Source organism: Glycine soja, chromosome 12, assembly GCF_004193775.1.
Source record: "Glycine soja cultivar W05 chromosome 12, ASM419377v2, whole genome shotgun sequence".
Classification (NCBI taxonomy): domain Eukaryota; kingdom Viridiplantae; phylum Streptophyta; class Magnoliopsida; order Fabales; family Fabaceae; genus Glycine; species Glycine soja.
This window is the reverse complement of record NC_041013.1, coordinates 11406669-11423131: the sequence shown is the minus strand read 5'-3', so window position 1 is coordinate 11423131 and position 16463 is coordinate 11406669. Positions and strand designations below refer to the sequence as shown.

The window sequence follows — 16463 nt, the reverse complement described above, 5'->3', positions numbered from 1 at the left end:
TTCCCCGTACATGTGTATTTCGAGAGGAGTCATAGGCAGTAGGTACATTAGTTTTTATTTTTATTTTTGTGTTATGAGAGCTCATTAACTATTTGTGTGTTTTAATGGATTGCTAAGTGACCTGACAATTCTAGATTTCTAAAATGAATGTGAGAACTAAAAACAACGATTTCAGATTTTAAAAAGATAAAAATCAAATGAAAATGTTTTATTGGACTCAACAAAAATCTGTTCATAAAACTAAAAACAATGATTTCAAAATCTAGAACAATAAAAAGCAAAAATTATTATTGGAGCAAGATTAAAACTCACTTATTTTCTAGGAAATAAAAATATATTTAAATCATTAAAATTTATTTATTTATGTAAAAATATAATTTATATCTCAATTACGTTAACGATTTAAATTTAACTTTCTTTTAATTTAAAACAAACAAATACTTAATTAATTGAGTGGTTATATTTGAAGATCCATTATTTACAAACATATCATTAATATATATCTTTTATTTTCTTTATTTATCTTTTCTTTATCATATCATATCATCAAAATCTTATTGGTCATTTATTCTTCTTTTCTTTCTATCTCTCTCAAGATATATACACCTTTAGGTCTAGGTGTCCAAAAATTGTTTTCCTAGTAAATTGTCTCCAGAAGCCTTTGATTGGTAATTACAAGTTGAATGACCTCTGATTTATGAATAAGACAAAAATGCAGTTCGAGACATGAGAGCTAATGTGGACATGCTCGATCACAGACAGGAACTATTATTTCTACACTTAATTTGGAGTAGCTTTGCCTACTATCAACAGTATACAATCAAAGATATTATCAAACATCCATTGTCATCATTATTAAGTTATTAGCTAATACGGTTAGTTGTACTTGTAGGAATTAAATGCTTTTATCACCATCAAGAACATTATGCGGTTTTGATCAAACACACGTCTCAATGAAATTAGAAGTCTGAAAATTATTGATTAAATATCTATCCAAAACCCTCTTTGATGTCGACTGATGCAAAAAATCAAACTGTCATAGATGATTTTTTTCTTGCATGTCGTAGTTGACATTTACCAAAATTATTGAGTAATTGTTAGCAATATTTCTTCTTCTTTACCTATTAACGTTTCTAAACTTATTTTCTCTTTAAAAAAACTAATAATAGACATGTTATTATAAGATATCTCACCAAAGCTATCTCACCTCAACTGAAAATGTAGTCAAAATAATCATAAATTTTAGATAATCCCTTCATTAATTTGGTTTTGTTATCTAATGTATATCAAACATTAGATATGATAAAAAAATTTATCCTATCATATTTTATCTTACTTTATATCCTATATGTCCTAACCATCAAATGAGTCCTTCATTTCATGAATTACTTTGATAATTAAAAAGAGAGAATAGAATTAACTGGGGGAACAAAATGTCAAACACTTTGCATGCTTTCACATATGCTGCAACAGAAGTCATATTTAAAAGTCAACAAGTAAAATGATTGCAGCTACCGTAAAAATTAGTACACTTAATGAGAATTGAAAAAATGGATGGACCAGGCATCAGCCTTGGTTGTTTTGTAACCTATTTCTTTTCAATTTTCTTTGTTAAGTCTTTCCTCACTTTCCCACAATGGAAACATAACTTCTGCCAAAAATAAATAATGGAAACACAATTAACTGACCCTTATCATGTTACTTTCAACCTATTTCATTAATTTTTCGTCTACTTTCTTTCTGGCCTTCTGCCATATAGTAACTCAGGAGTCAGCTCATTTAATGTACAGGCAACAAAGATGTACTAATAGTTTGATGGCATTTAATTGATCAAAGTTAAATATGTCAATAAATGACTTACAAGGAGGGTGGTAAGGAATTTAGGGGGTGTTTGGTTTCATTGTTTTCTGTTTTCATTTTCACTGAAAATAGAAAACGGTGATGAAAATGGTGTTTGGTTGAATTTCTGAAAACATTTTCAGTGAAAATAAAAAAAGGAAACAACCATAAAATGAAAACAATAAATTCTCGTTTTCAGTATTTTAAGTTGAGAGCAAAAATCTCATTTCGGGTAAAATGAAATTGTGGTGATAATGAATATAACTTTAAGCAAATCTAAAAATACAAAAAGATAAGAAATCAATAATATATTATAAATTTTCAGTATTTTTATTTCATGAAAACAGAAAATAAGAAGTCAAACCAAACATGTTTTTAGAATTCTAATCTTTTAAAAATAAAAATAGTTTTCAGAAAATGAAAACAGGAAATGAAAATAGAAACCAAACACACCCTTAGATTTTGAATGGAATTTTTAAAGTGACAAGTTTAGCTTTAACCTACCCTTTGAGTTTCCTATATTTTTTTCAGTTGAAGATCAAATAAGGATATGTTTGTATAAACTTCCTTAAAAACACTTAGAGGTGAAAATAAGAAAAAACAAAAATAACTTTTTTCATAAATTAAAATTAACCTATACATAAATTAAAAATCATCTTTAAGAAACAAATATGAGGAAATTTCTATAGATTAATTTTAGTTTATGGACAAAATCATTAAAAAAACATAACAAATTATTTAAAAAAAATTATTTACAAACAATATTAATAAGGTCAAACTTATTTTTCTTTGAATATTAATATAGCTACTCAAACTTGATACTGCTAATTAAGTGCATGTTTACTTCTTGGTTTAAATTATTGTGAATTTTGAGACAAATCCAATTGCCCAACACAAAAAAATACAAAAAAAAAAAAAAATAGTCTGATCTGACAAAATTAGTTTTGACCTCATCATCAACTTTTAACCAAACATATGCTCTAAATTGATCCTTCGTATAAAGAACATGGTTTATCCTTCATTTTGTAAAAAAAAAATGATTTGCCCTTCATACACAACAATACAATTATCTAAAGCTATATATAAGTGATCATAGACAGACACATGTTCAATCTCCAAGTAGTACATAATTTAGTCTCTAATTTCTAAAACTCGTCAGTGCAATAGTATAATGGACAACTTCGAAGATGCTACAGAGCCAGTGAGTCCTAGTGGACGATTCTTCAACACCACGGTGCTATGTGCGTATGTTTTTGGCTTCTTAGAATCAGAAGTTCCAATTGAATTCTCTCAAGCCAAGTATTTGTTCGAAGATGTCTTTCTACCCGTCAATCCACACTTTTCTTCCATAATGGTTCTCACTCTCATTAGCTTCTATTTTTTCTCTTAAATTTTATTTCCTTGCAATCTTTTTTCATAATGTTAAGTATAATTTAACTTGCACATATATATGCTAGGTGAGAGATGAAGAAGGAGAAATGAAATGGAAAAGGGTAGAGGTGAAGTTCGAAGATCACGTAAAGATTCCAACGTTCCCCGAAAACGAGTCACTAGAATTGTATGACCAATATTTTGATGACTATGTGACAAAGATATTAATGGAAAGGACACCACAAGATAAACCACTTTGGGAAATTCATGTGATCAAATACCCTACAAGCAATGCTGCTGGCACCTTAATATTCAAACTTCACCATGCACTTGGAGATGGTTACTCCCTAGTGGGTGCTCTTCTCTCTTGTCTTCAGAGAGCTGATGACCCTTCTCTTCCTCTTTCGTTTCCCTCCCGAAAATCCTCGGCATCTTCATCTCCTTCCAAGAAGGGCTTCTTCAGGTTGTTCTCTTCAACTTTGTTCTCCTTTTTTAACTCTATTTCGGATTTTGGATGGAGCATAGTGAAAAGCTCAATTGTTGAAGATGATGAGACACCCATAAGGAGTGGTGAGGAAGGTGTTGAGTCTCTGCCTTGTGTGATATCAAACATATCCTTTGATCTTGATCAAGTGAAGAAAATCAAGTCCAAGCTTGGAGTGGTAAGATAATTTAATGTATAATTTGTTGGGGTTGGTGGGAAAACATATTCAAATTGACTCAGTGTTACTTATTTTAGGGAGAAAACTTTAAAATAGTATCATGCATACAGGTTATTCAAATGGTTCTTTAATCAAAATTGATATTCTGTTCTTGTAATTTTAAGAGAAGAAAGTAAAGTGCTATTTCTTATCAATTGATCTTAATTACACGAGAGTTATATAGGCTGCTAGAAGATATTCTAACCATCAACTGATTACAAAATAAATGTAGGAACAAGATAGGGGAAAAAGGAAAAAAAAATATCTTAATAATCTGATCTTGCTCTTGGCTACTTAAACATTGTAGAATGCTTATTTGAAATTCAAAATAAAAGCACATACAACTGTGGACATTGTTAATCACTGCTGTAATTTCAATGAATAGTATTAACAATGATTACCAAGGTGCAATGTTTATTTTGATTTAAAACATACAATATTTATTTATTTTTTGATTGCCAAATGTTAACAATTAGTATGCTGTATTAGTGAAGGAATTCCAATCCATGATCTCCTTATCACCCCAACCCTTAAACCTCTCCCTCCAACCTCCAACCACCTTATGACTCCTAGAACAAACAACATTTATGATATTATGTTTTTGTTATTATTTTAATTAATTGTGGTATGTTTCATCAAATTCAGTTAAATTAATAATATATTTTTTGTGTAATTGCAGACAGTAAACGATGTAATTACTGGGGCAATTTTCTATGGGATTAGGCTGTACATGCAAGAGATTGACAATAAGGCAGGCAAAGCAAATTCCACAGGATTGGTGATGCTTAGTACTAGAAACATTGGAAGTTACCAATCAATCCAAGAAATGATGAAGGCTGATTCCAAATCTCCTTGGGGGAATCATATTTCTTTCTTGCACGTACCCATACCTAAGCTAAGCCAAGCCAGCCTATCCAACCCCCTTGAATTTGTTTGGAAAGCCCAAAAAATAATCAAGAGGAAGAGAAAGTCTTTCACTGTTTTTCTCATTGAATGGCTTTTAGATATGGAGCTGAAATTAAGAGGACACGAGGTGGGAGCATACATGTGCCGGTTTAAAGTTTTGCATGATTAATTTGTTATTAGGCAAACCCAGTTTTTTTTTCTGTTTTAAAAAACCCTTCTTTTATTGACATTATAATTATAATAATTATTATAATTTGTTACAGGCCGTGGCTAAACATATCTATGGGACACTAAGAAACTCAAGTGTTGTCGTATCCAACTTGATTGGACCAATAGAACCTATGGCTTTGGCAAATCATCCTGTGAAAGGCTTGTATTTCACAATGACTGGTGGACCCGAGGTAACCGTCATCTTAATTGAATTCTAAACTGTCTCTATAGCCACAGCCATGCTTATTGTGGATGATAAAAGCCTAAGGAAAATAGCCAACAATTTGATGATACTTTTAATGCAATTTAAGAGGAAAAAGATGCCTTCGCAAATAAATAAAAAAATAAGAGAAAAAAGATGAAGTTATAATTGTTAATTAAAAATTAATAATTAAAATAACGATTATATGTGTTTGTGAAATTGTTAAAATATTTGTTTTTAACCAACAATAATTATTATGCAGTCCATAACTAAGTGCATTTTTTAATTGGGAGTGCTAATTTCTAAAACAAAGCATGCATCTTTAAAAATTGCTTTTGAAATTTTTAAATAATAATGATTTTTTTAAAAAAATTAAACTAAATTCACACTAGCTAAAGTCTATATGGCTTAAAAAAATTTCGTTATTTATTTATTTGTATACCCCCTCCGTTTTAGGTGTTGAATTTTTTTGCAAATTTTTGTTTGCATTTATCTATCATTTGTAAAGTTTAAAATTTCATTACTTTTTTTTATCAATTATACTCTTACTTATATTTTAATATTTAATTATTTTACACATGTATTTATTGTAAAATGAGAAAAAAAGGAGTAAAAAAAGAAACATCATAACTATATTTTAGTATAATAAAAAAATTCATTTTCATTCTTAGTTTCTATATATAAAAAAAAAATAACAGAGAAAGTGCGAGTACTTGATTTTTCAGATGGAAGTTAAGTGGGCGGGGGAGACTGTACTCAGGCGACTGCCTTTTAAAGGGACTCATGCATCACTTTTGCTTTGTGTGTATCTGTCCAAGTTTGTAAATTAGTTTACCTTTGACACATCTAAATAATTTGAATATGGTAAATACTTTAAAAAATAGAATACTGTTATTTATACAATAATTTTGTTCACTAATTTTTTCATATTCATTTTTTTTCTTTTTCTTTCTAAGAAATCGTTTATCTTATCACACACTTTTATATCTTGTCTTTTAAAAATGATATTTACTCAATATAATAAGTTGTTATATATAATGAAGGTAGATGGAGTAGAATTTATGAAGGTGGATGAGCTGCCCTATTGTTTAGGAAACTCAATTTTTAATGCATAAGAACATGCTAGTTGACTTCATCTCTTGTATTTACTAACCATTATTTGGAGAAATACAGTTAGTTAAACGTGTTATCCTTTGTGGTTGCAGAGTATAAATATTGCAGTTATAAGCTACACAAAAACGTTAAGAATTACCTTAAAAACACAGAAAGGGTTTATTGATGAGAAGAAGTTCAAATTCTGCGTGGTGAAAGCCTTTGAGGTCATATCCAAAGCAGCAATGGAGATACCCAACAAAATCAGAGGTTAAATGATCTAAGAATAATTAAAGAGATAGGGGTCGTCTAAGGGAGACTATATATGCTTGGGAGTATGTCCAAGTCAGTTTAATTTCATCAATAAGTAGAGATGGTGGATTCTAATTTTGTCAAGTGTTAGAATGAAATTTAAAAAATCGGCCACTCAAGGCAATAATAATAGCATACATATCGTATGTCCATGTAATTTCTTAGAACAGTGATATCTCCTCCCCGCAAAAGAAATGAAGGATCAATGTTTTCCTTCTTTAGCTTTATTTGATATATACTAAGTCTAGTTGAATTATGGATTTAATATCGCTTTTGGTATATTAGATTTTATAATTGTTTCAATTTAGTACATTAAACCTTATATTTATTAATCAATTTAACACCATGATGACTAAAATTCATCGTTATCTTTATTTTATTTTAAAAAAGTAAAAATCAGTAAAAGAAATTCATCTCATCCGACCAAGATTCAGAATTCCGTTGCAAACTCTTCATACTTCACTTTCTCCCAACAATTCCAAACTTGATTAATTCTAGAAACAATTCTAAACGAGATTATTTTAGCCAAGTTGCAAATTTAACCATGAATGCATCAAATCCAACTTCACTTCACTAAACCCACCTATCCCAATCCCCATCAATAGTGTATTTTTTTTACCTTGTTCATTGTGCATCTTTTTGTTGTACTAATTCAAATCTAGCCTACTTGTCATCATCCTCTTTCCCTCTGATGGCTTCGGTTTCATTGTGTCTTTTTTTCTACGTTGGGCCCCAGAGAGGAGAGATTCGTGAACAAGGTCAAGATCACAAACCATCCTCGTCTTCGAGTTCGTTCCCGGTGCCAGCTTCACCGTCAGCCTCAACAACCATCGTCTTTGGTGCCGTGATCTGACAGTTATGAACATCTTTGTTGTGGGGTTCTCAATATCTGGTTTTTCCCTTGATGGCTTTGGGTTGATTTGGGGTTTTGATGATTCTTTGTAAAATGTGGGTTTTGGATAGCAAGGTTCACCGTTGATTTTTTTTTTTTGGTAGTATAAAGATCCTATGGGACGGATCATAGATCTGGTGGTCTTACAGGCGTGGTCGTAGAAGATGAACCAGGAACAATGAATTTTTTTTTGGTTTATTTTTTTAAAATAAAATAAATATAATAATGATTTTTAATTATTATTATATTAATTAGTTAATTTAAAACTCAAATGTGAATTGAAAAATAAAATTAGAATGAATTTTCTAAAATTTAATATCAAAATAAAATAATTATAAAATATAATAGATTAAAAGTAATATTAAATCGTAATTGTTTGATATCTTATATGGATTTTTTTTAATCTTTTCTAATATTTGATATATTCTAAAGTTTTTTTGAACAATGATATCCATCACTGGACAAAACACTTTTTACGTCGATTAAAAGACACATTCGACGTCAATTATTAATCGTCGTCGTAGAAAGTCTAACTATCTTACAAAAAGATTTTCTTCTAAGACAATTATTAGTTAAAAATCGTCTTAGAAAAATATTTATATAAGATGATTTTTAGTTAAGAACTTTTTTAGAATGGTAGACTTTCTAAGATGATTTTTCAGAGAATTATCTCAAAATGTATTTTAAAAAAATTAAAATATATTAAGGATTCTAATATGGTGTTTTGAGGAAACCGTCTTAGAATGTAGTTCTAAGACGATTTTTCAGATAACCATCCTAGAATGTGTTTTATTTAAAAAAAAATAAAAAAATTTAACCATATGAATATACTGAAATAATCAATTTGAATAACATGTAAAGATATATATATTATCAGTAGCAAGTTTGGATAAGAAAATAATAAAGAATTAATAAGAGTATCTAGCTCTTTTTTCTTAATTAATTACCTCGGATATTTGGTCTTGTTGTAGATTTCTCCTATGATCTGACTTGTTATAAGTGAAATCCAATATATTAATACTACTAAAGCTTGTGACACAAGACACGAGAGAAGAAACATGCATCATATGTGACCAAGATGGCCCATGGTCATAGAAATTGTCCCTTTGAGAAACTTGTTGCCTTATTACATCAAGAAATGGAACTCTAGAAGTAGTATTGAGAAGTTGGACATTCCAGTTTTCCAACTTTTTAGGCCTAAGTTTCTCTTCTGTTGTTGGTAGCAAAATACTGAATATTCATTCAGGCAATGCTTCTTTTAACTAATTATGTTGTGGGGGCAACTGAGTTGAATCAGTTTTAAAATAATTAATTCAAAAACAAAATTAACTAGAAACTATTATTACTTAAAGCAAATAAAGAACATACTTTTTTCTTTATATTGTCACTGGACATATTATGGTTAACTCCTAGAACATCATATGGGTTGTCTACCTCAACTTCCATGATCCTAGTTACATGAGAAATAAATAGTTGATCACTTGTGCCTTCACCTTCAATACAAACAAAGGAATATTTGCTTATTTAGATTCCTATTGGTTTTTAGTTTCCTTCCAAAATTTTCACTACAAAGCCTCATATTCCAAAATCCAAACTACAGGGATGGAGACAAGGGGAATATTTGCTTATTTTATGTCCAAGCATTCTTCCTCTGTCTGCTTGTTAATTCTAGTGCACAAACAACATGCATCATTTGTCTTTTCCTATTGATTCTTGGTCAAAATTAATCCGGCCACCAATATGCAAGAAACCAAGATGGGATATGAGTTCCTCCTTATTCGAACCCAGCAAGTGCACCAGATCGCGCAAGTAGTATAAAACGGTAAGAACCGAGTATCGAACTCTCAATGAACTTGTGTTACTTGGTAAAACTATATTCAGTGAATAGGTGTCTTGTATGCAAAGATATGTGTGGACTATGAACAGGTATGTAAACTAACTATTAAAAAGGAAAATCACGTGAATGATGATGTGTAAAGACAAGTAGACAACGTGTTGGTCTTCCTATTAGGTGCCTGATGTTATAAGGATATTCTCTACTTAACAATGCTCATGTGTTCTATGGTGTCTCCTGAAATGCTAAACCCCAATCCCTCGTGATAGTCTAGCCTTTTCCTGATCAAGCATTGTCCTCGGATCCCTCTTGTTGGACTAAACTTGACTAGAACCGCATTAAGACAAACATACAAACAACTAGGTTACCGTAACTCTATCCCTCATGATAATACGATAAACTAGCCCTGCCCTATCAAGTTCTAAGAATTAGACCAGTTTCCACTGTTGAATGATCCTAACAAAGCATGCATCTACGTGATCAAGGCAAAAACATACTAAAATGACATATTGATAGCACAGAGAACACATAAAACATCATTAAATAGATATAAAGGTATTTACATCAAGTACCTATAAGGAAAAACCAACAGAGGATTTAGCTCTCCATATCTGGGAAGCTTCCTTTACAATAAAGAGAAGAGAAAAATGAAGGATTGAAGAAATACAAGTAGTGGGGATGTCTCCTCCACCTCTAAAACCTCACAATCACTCACAAACTCATCTCATGCTCTCAGGATGGCTTCCTCTTCAAGCTCAGTTCTCTGCCAGTTTTCGCACAACAAAAGCTCTCAAAACTCTCTGGAACTTGGACCTTTCTCTCTCTAGAAATCTCTAAAAACACAGAAGCTCAAGGAAAAGCCCAAACTCCCTCTCTATTTCTGATTTCAGGCTTAAATAGGTGGTCTCGTTGGTGCTCTCGCGCGACTCTGGCTCACTTAGCGCACATAAGTGAATTTCGGCTTAGTGCGTGTCTTCTCGCTTAGTGGATGCATGCAAGTGGTGCGCTTAGAGGGATGAGCCCTCGCTTAGCGCGTGTGTCCAGCTCATCTTTCTTCTAGATTCATCCTTGTGCTCAGCCGCAAGAGTGGTGCGCTCAGTAGATGGCTCGCTAAGCCGACAAATTGGCTTAGCGAGCAGATCAAAATCAACTCTTCACAAACTTTCCTAATTAACCTGAAATTGAAAGGGAATGATTATTAAATGCACAAAATGGGAGTACTAAGTACTTATTGCCTATATTTAACAAAAATTAATTACAACACTACAAATTAACCATAAATAGGAGGAGTTATATACAATTTGCACAGATTTCTTACACAAAAGTTAGTCGTATTCATCGACTAACACTCCTCAAATAATATCAATTTCCAGCAACCAAATTCATCCATTTTGTGCTTATTTTGTATGTATATTTGCTGTCTCACATTTATGATATGTTGATTAGATGGGATTTGGATTTACAATTATGCTTGTTTTTCTGCTCTGTTTGAGTAATTACTTAGTAGTTTGTTAATTTTGGCATGCACTATAAACATGATATATTCCTATGAAGTGTGAGAGTACATGCCTTGTCAAAGTCATGAGACTCAGTGGTTTTGTTTAAACTTTATGTTAATCATATTTTGTTGTCTTGTGTAAGGTTGCAATGTTTGGTGGTGGGATAGGCAACACAATACAAAGGGATCTAACCAGGATTGCAGAAATTGCACATACATCCTCTCAGGATGGTTTGACCTATCTATTGACAGGTAGTTTTAGGAATTGCTTGTTATATTTTTCTTGTCATTATGTTGGTCTTATGAGATACTAATTTTTATATGGTTTTGTTGAACCTCTGTGACAATTGATATTATTGTGTTTTTTGGTCAATTGGTGTGGATTTCATGGAGATAGGTTACATTTTCCTCAAGTATCTTCCCCCTTATCCATGATTACTACTCGTTGGTGATCAAGTTTATGACCTCTATTATTTTGGGAATAATGCTTGTTGCACGTCCCTAAGAAGCAAATTACCTCAGTCTTACTAGGTTCAGCTTGATGGTATGGGATTTGGGTAATTTGTTTAGGTTTTTGGTGCAAATCGTATTGTTTCCATTGTACACAAAATCATCTATGGATATAGGTATACATAAAACAAGGTCGAAACCACTGTCATTAGATGGTGTAAAACAGGTACAAGGATGGGGGAGGGGTGACTAACTGTGGTCTTTCTTCACCTAGGAAATTTCTTGTGTCTAATTCTTCAAGCTTTTGTTATAATTACAATCTAGTTTGAAATTTTTTTAGTGTCTCTATATATTTATACTATGTTCTATGATTTAGCAAACATTGAACTTCCATTGCTTGTATGAGGCTTTGTATTTGACATACTTGATATTTGATGTGTGACAAACACAATACAGAGTTTGGTTCGACATGTTGGTAACTGTATTGCAGGATATTCATTTGTAACTCCATCCTTCTCTCAAGGCCAAATTGAAAATAGCAGTTGTTGGGTTATTATTATATGTAAATTTTATAGCTTATAATAAAAGGAAAAAAATATCTAACTTTCATTGAATTGTAAGAAGAAAATGTAACTGTTAAGAGGTTATCTTTAATGAGCAATCTTTGGCAGGTGGATCTAAAGTTATCTGATTATTACTAGTATTTATTTTAATCAGGAGGGAGTTGGGGGGTTAGAGTATTTCTATATAGCAGCTTCAGGTCTATGTCAATTTAATTTACATCATGAGGTCTATGTGAACTTAATTCCCATTATCTTATATGAAATAAATTGATCTCATACTTGATTGGGAATTCATTAACAAAAATCATTGGTTTTATTTCTAGTGTTGCTTGGTTCATTTGTTGGTCTTTGTTATTGGAATATACAATTGGTAGTGCTGCAATTGCTCATAGCGTGACCCCCAATTTGGAATATACACTGATAGGCTTTCTCTGGCTGCTCCATGTATGTTGATCCTCTATTTCATCTTAATTGTGAAACAAGGTAAAGTTATGTATCTGAGAACAAATACCTAGATATTTTGTAATCATACTAGCTATATGTGAAGTCTTTCATGTGATACGGAGTCTGTTGAACAATAGTGAGTGTCAGTTTCTTGTTTTGGTTAAGCTAGTGTGTGATTCCAGTGGTCTTGGCCAACACATTTATTTGCTTTGCATTGTTTGATAGGTTATTTAGACTGCTTCAAGAGAAGGTGCTAGTTTGGTTGAACAATGGTTTGTTGGATGCAACGTTAGTCATGTAGTAACTAAAGGGACATCAATCCAAAGATATCTTGGATACTCTAGTAACCTCATTACAGGAAGGGATACTACATTATATTTTAATATGTATTTTATCATTGAGAAAAAACTTTTGGAAGCATGCAACTTTCTAAAGCTCAGACATTTTGCTTGTCCTACTATTTTGCTTGGACTGAATCAAAATATACAGATCTTTGTTGAGTGTGTCGGTGTGAATGTTTTATTTTGCTGATTAGAACTGTTTATCTTTTGTCAATGTGTGTGCAAGTGTGCATGTTTTGTGAATGAGAAATGACCCCTTTGGGATGTGATTTCCATGCAGAGGTATGAAATCATGATGATGTGGTATTTCTGGTAATCGTTGTTGATGTTAGCATTTGTACGAGGGGTTCTATGCTGCAGTTTATTGTATCTGGGATGAAGCAAGGCTTTAAATTGCGATCCTCGTCACAATTTCATCGTGTTACTAGGTATTGCGGGAAATTGTAGATAGATGCGGCTAATGCAACTGGAATTGTGGTCACTATGTTGTTGTGAAGAGCCGTAGTTTTTGCCACAATGATATTGTAGAAAAATGCAACTGATGTGGCTGCAATTGCAGTCACGATGCTGTCACAGAAAGCCCAATGACCTTAACTTTGCGGCTAAAAGCACGATCACAAACCACTTTTTAACACCTTGGGGTGAGCAGATTTCTCATGTGATGTAGGCATGGAATCCGTGTGATTCAGTCCAGGGCATATATTGGGAGATTAAATGGGTACTTTGAAAGTACATAATTTGAATTAATAATAGAATTGAAAGTCATTTTGCTAACTGTTTGCAAGTGGTATTCAAATTCAAAATACAATTTATTCTCTAAGTCTTTGTGAATTTTGGTAATGGGAGTGGAAAGACATATGACATAGCAGAACACATCTGAGTTGATTATTCTAGTTCTTGAAGTGTTCAATTTTTTTACTTTTTTTCTCTTAAGTCTGAAATCACATTGTTACTAATGAAAAGCTATGACAAATCATGGCTCATGTTGGTCAGAAGATCCTGCTTGCGTGCAAGTCAATCCAATGATCTCACAAAAGAAGATTGCAAGGAAACAAGTTCAGTGGTTGTTTGCTTCGGGGAAATGTTAATAGACTTTGTTCCACTGGTGGGAGGAGTGTCACTAGCTGAAGCACCCGCTTTCAAGAAAGCTCTTAGTGGTGCTCCTGCCAATGTGGCTATTAGTATCTCTAGACTAGGAAGTTCATCTCCTTTCATAGGCAAGGTGTAGTTTTCAATCAATGTTCATTGGTCTTGTTGGTTATATGATTTCTTCACTTTCTTGTTACTATCTATCTGCACATAGTCTTGGATGATTTGGCCAAATCTGAATATTTATACATATTTGAAATATGCTATGTTTGAAACTAAATAGTTATGAAATACCATTTTCTTGTACACCTGTTCTTAGAAGGAAAAAAAAAGAGGAAAGAAAATGCTTGCTTGAACTACTAGTATAGAAAATCACATATTAAGTCATTGTCATCTATCTATTAGGTTGGAGCAGATGAATTTGGGTACATGTTGGCTAACATTTTAAAGCTGAACAATGTTGAGACTTCTGGCATGCGGTTTGACCCTAATGCAAGAATTGCATTAGCTTTTGTTACACTTAGAGTAGATGGCGAACGCGAGTTCTTGTTTTTCCGCAATCCAAGCGCTGATATGCTCCTTCAAGAGTTAGAACTTGATAAAGATTTCCTTAAGTAGGTGTTTTGAATATTTGTTTGCTTTTTTAACTGTACCAACACCACTCCTGGAAAACATTAATATGTTATTCATTATGGCACACTAGGTATGCCTCTACAATTTTATTTATATGTCAGCCTCTGTGGATTCTCAAAACAGCTAAGGAGAAATATGTGTGAAAGCTTGTTGACATGTCTATTGATTTGGAAAAGCAAGTTGGCCTAATGGTTGAAGACATCCATAATGGCATTTCAGGAAATGTAATGTCTCAATATACTAATTTAAAACTGGGAAATTAATTTTTTCTTTTTGCTATTATGCTTTCCAGCTTAGTAAAACATTTTCAATCTAGTTTTTAAAACATTGCTATTAGATAATAAAGCAAAAAGTCCTTAACAATCTTCTTTATACTGAAAGTGAAGTCGGCTATGAAGAAAGACAACAAATTGTGAATTCTGCAAAAAATGGAGTCAGAAATCACCGTGGTCGTCGAATGCAGGCCATCCTTTTATTCACTTCTATTTATTTTGTGGAGCTTTCCCTCATCAGCACATCTTGAACAATTTCTTGGTAGAATATAGAGAGCACAGGTGAGCATACCCAAATGGCTTTGTGTGTGAGCAGTTTTATGCTCTCTGATCTTTTGTCAATGTGCTTGTCACCAACTACCTACATAGTTCCTTACGTGTGTCATACCCTAATTTCGTCCGGGGACCTTTGCTTGATGACATGCGACCATTCTTTGGTCCTTGTGAGGTGCTTGGCACCCATCATTAGGCAATTTATGAAATTCCAGGACATGCCGAAAAACCAAAAAAATATTGATGCACAATCCGTAAGTTTCCGTGACACACCGGAAATCAAAAGGAAGCATCGTTGCATAATTAAGTGAGGTTCCGTAACATTCCGTAAGTCAAAAAGGGGATGATTATGTAATCCGCAAGGTTCCGTAACATTACGGAAAGAAAACAAGTATCGTTACGAAATTCGTAAGTTTCCGTAACTTTATGAAAAAAGAATCACCAAAAAAAGCCAAAGGGGGGTGTATTTAGTAAAATGGGGGGTGCAAACAGTAATTTTCGAATCTGGGCCCTTCTAGAGGTTTCTGGGCAATTTCTTGCTTAAGATTGAAGTAACCTAGCTCGCCTGGGCGAGCTGAGCTCGCCTGGGCGAGCTAGATGGCCACCACACCCCCCGTTTTGTTGAAAAATGGGATTCCGGGGCTTCCGGGACACCCGTAATGCTTCCGTAAAATTCCCATAACTCTAAATAAGCATAATTAACTTAATACGGGTGAGACGGAAGAGAAAAAAAGAAGAAAATCAAGTCCTATATGCTTCCGTAAGGCTTCCGTAACTTTTCCGTAAATTACGAAAGAGGGGGGTGAACTTATCAAAATTGGGGGGGGTGCAAATAGCAATTTCGAAATTTTGAATTGGGCCTTCCAGAACGTTTTTTGAAGCTGGGTTGCTTCTGGAGGAAGCAACCCAGCTCGCCTGGGCGAGCTAAGGTCGCCTGGGCGAGCTGGGCGGCAACCTCCTCCCCCTTTTTCCTATAAATAGGCTGAAGGGGGCTGTTCTAAGGATCCTTCAGCCCCCTGGCTATGTATTTCAGCTGTTTTGGGTGAAAAAAATTGTTTCCGTGAAGAAAATCCAAGCCGAGGTGCTTCCGTAACGCTTCCGAGATGTTTCCGTAAGTAAATCCGTGAAGGTTTTCGTCCGTTCTTCATCGTTCTTCATCCGTTCTTCGTTCTTCAACGGGTAAGTTTTCGAATCCGAGACTTTTAATTCATTTCTTGTTTTTTTTAAGCTTTCCTCTTTATTTCGTTCATTTTCGATTTCTTTTCTTCCGTCTTTAACGCGCTTTTACCGTTTATTTAAACCGTTTTCTCACCTAATAATGATAAAATGAATTTCAACCGATCATTTGTGTTGTAATCTCATTTAATCACTTTTAAAATGAAATCTAACCGATCGTTCACGCTATAACCTCGGTTAAACAAAAAAAAAGTAAAATAATAATAAAATAATCAAAATATCTTGAAAAATAATAATAAAATAATCAAAATATCTTTGAATAAAATAAATTAAAAAAAATCAATCGGACGTTTTTCTTTGGAAGT

The 16463-nt window shown here is 32.9% G+C and overlaps 2 protein-coding genes across 2 annotated transcripts; both read left to right on the top strand.

Moving 5' to 3' along the window:
• The first annotated feature begins 2834 nt into the window (after window positions 1–2834).
• Window positions 2835–6936, top strand: LOC114380561 (O-acyltransferase WSD1-like). The gene is made up of 5 exons (XM_028339676.1): window positions 2835–3193; window positions 3297–3872; window positions 4591–4944; window positions 5081–5218; window positions 6435–6936. Exons 1-5 carry the CDS (start codon window positions 3011–3013, stop codon window positions 6594–6596), a joined length of 1413 nt encoding a protein of 470 aa, XP_028195477.1. The 5' UTR covers window positions 2835–3010; the 3' UTR covers window positions 6597–6936.
• A 6674-nt stretch (window positions 6937–13610) lies between these two features.
• On the top strand, window positions 13611–14362 carry LOC114378715 (probable fructokinase-7). The gene is made up of 2 exons (XM_028337350.1): window positions 13611–13877; window positions 14150–14362. The coding sequence occupies exons 1-2, from the start codon at window positions 13611–13613 to the stop codon at window positions 14360–14362; spliced, it is 480 nt and encodes a 159-aa protein (XP_028193151.1).
• Window positions 14363–16463: the final 2101 nt, after the last annotated feature.

What these genes read in the sequence shown, in the direction of transcription:
- LOC114380561 (XM_028339676.1), top strand. Translation starts at nt 3,011, where the DNA reads ATGGACAACTTCGAAGATGCTACAGAGCCAGTGAGTCCTAGTGGACGA. An exon ending in TCAAGTCCAAGCTTGGAGTG is followed by an intron (nt 3,873 to 4,590) that starts GTAAGATAATTT and finishes GTGTAATTGCAG; the next exon opens with ACAGTAAACGATGTAATTAC. An exon ending in CAATGACTGGTGGACCCGAG is followed by an intron (nt 5,219 to 6,434) that starts GTAACCGTCATC and finishes TTGTGGTTGCAG; the next exon opens with AGTATAAATATTGCAGTTAT.
- LOC114378715 (XM_028337350.1), top strand. Translation starts at nt 13,611, where the DNA reads ATGAAAAGCTATGACAAATCATGGCTCATGTTGGTCAGAAGATCCTGC. An exon ending in CATCTCCTTTCATAGGCAAG is followed by an intron (nt 13,878 to 14,149) that starts GTGTAGTTTTCA and finishes TCTATCTATTAG; the next exon opens with GTTGGAGCAGATGAATTTGG.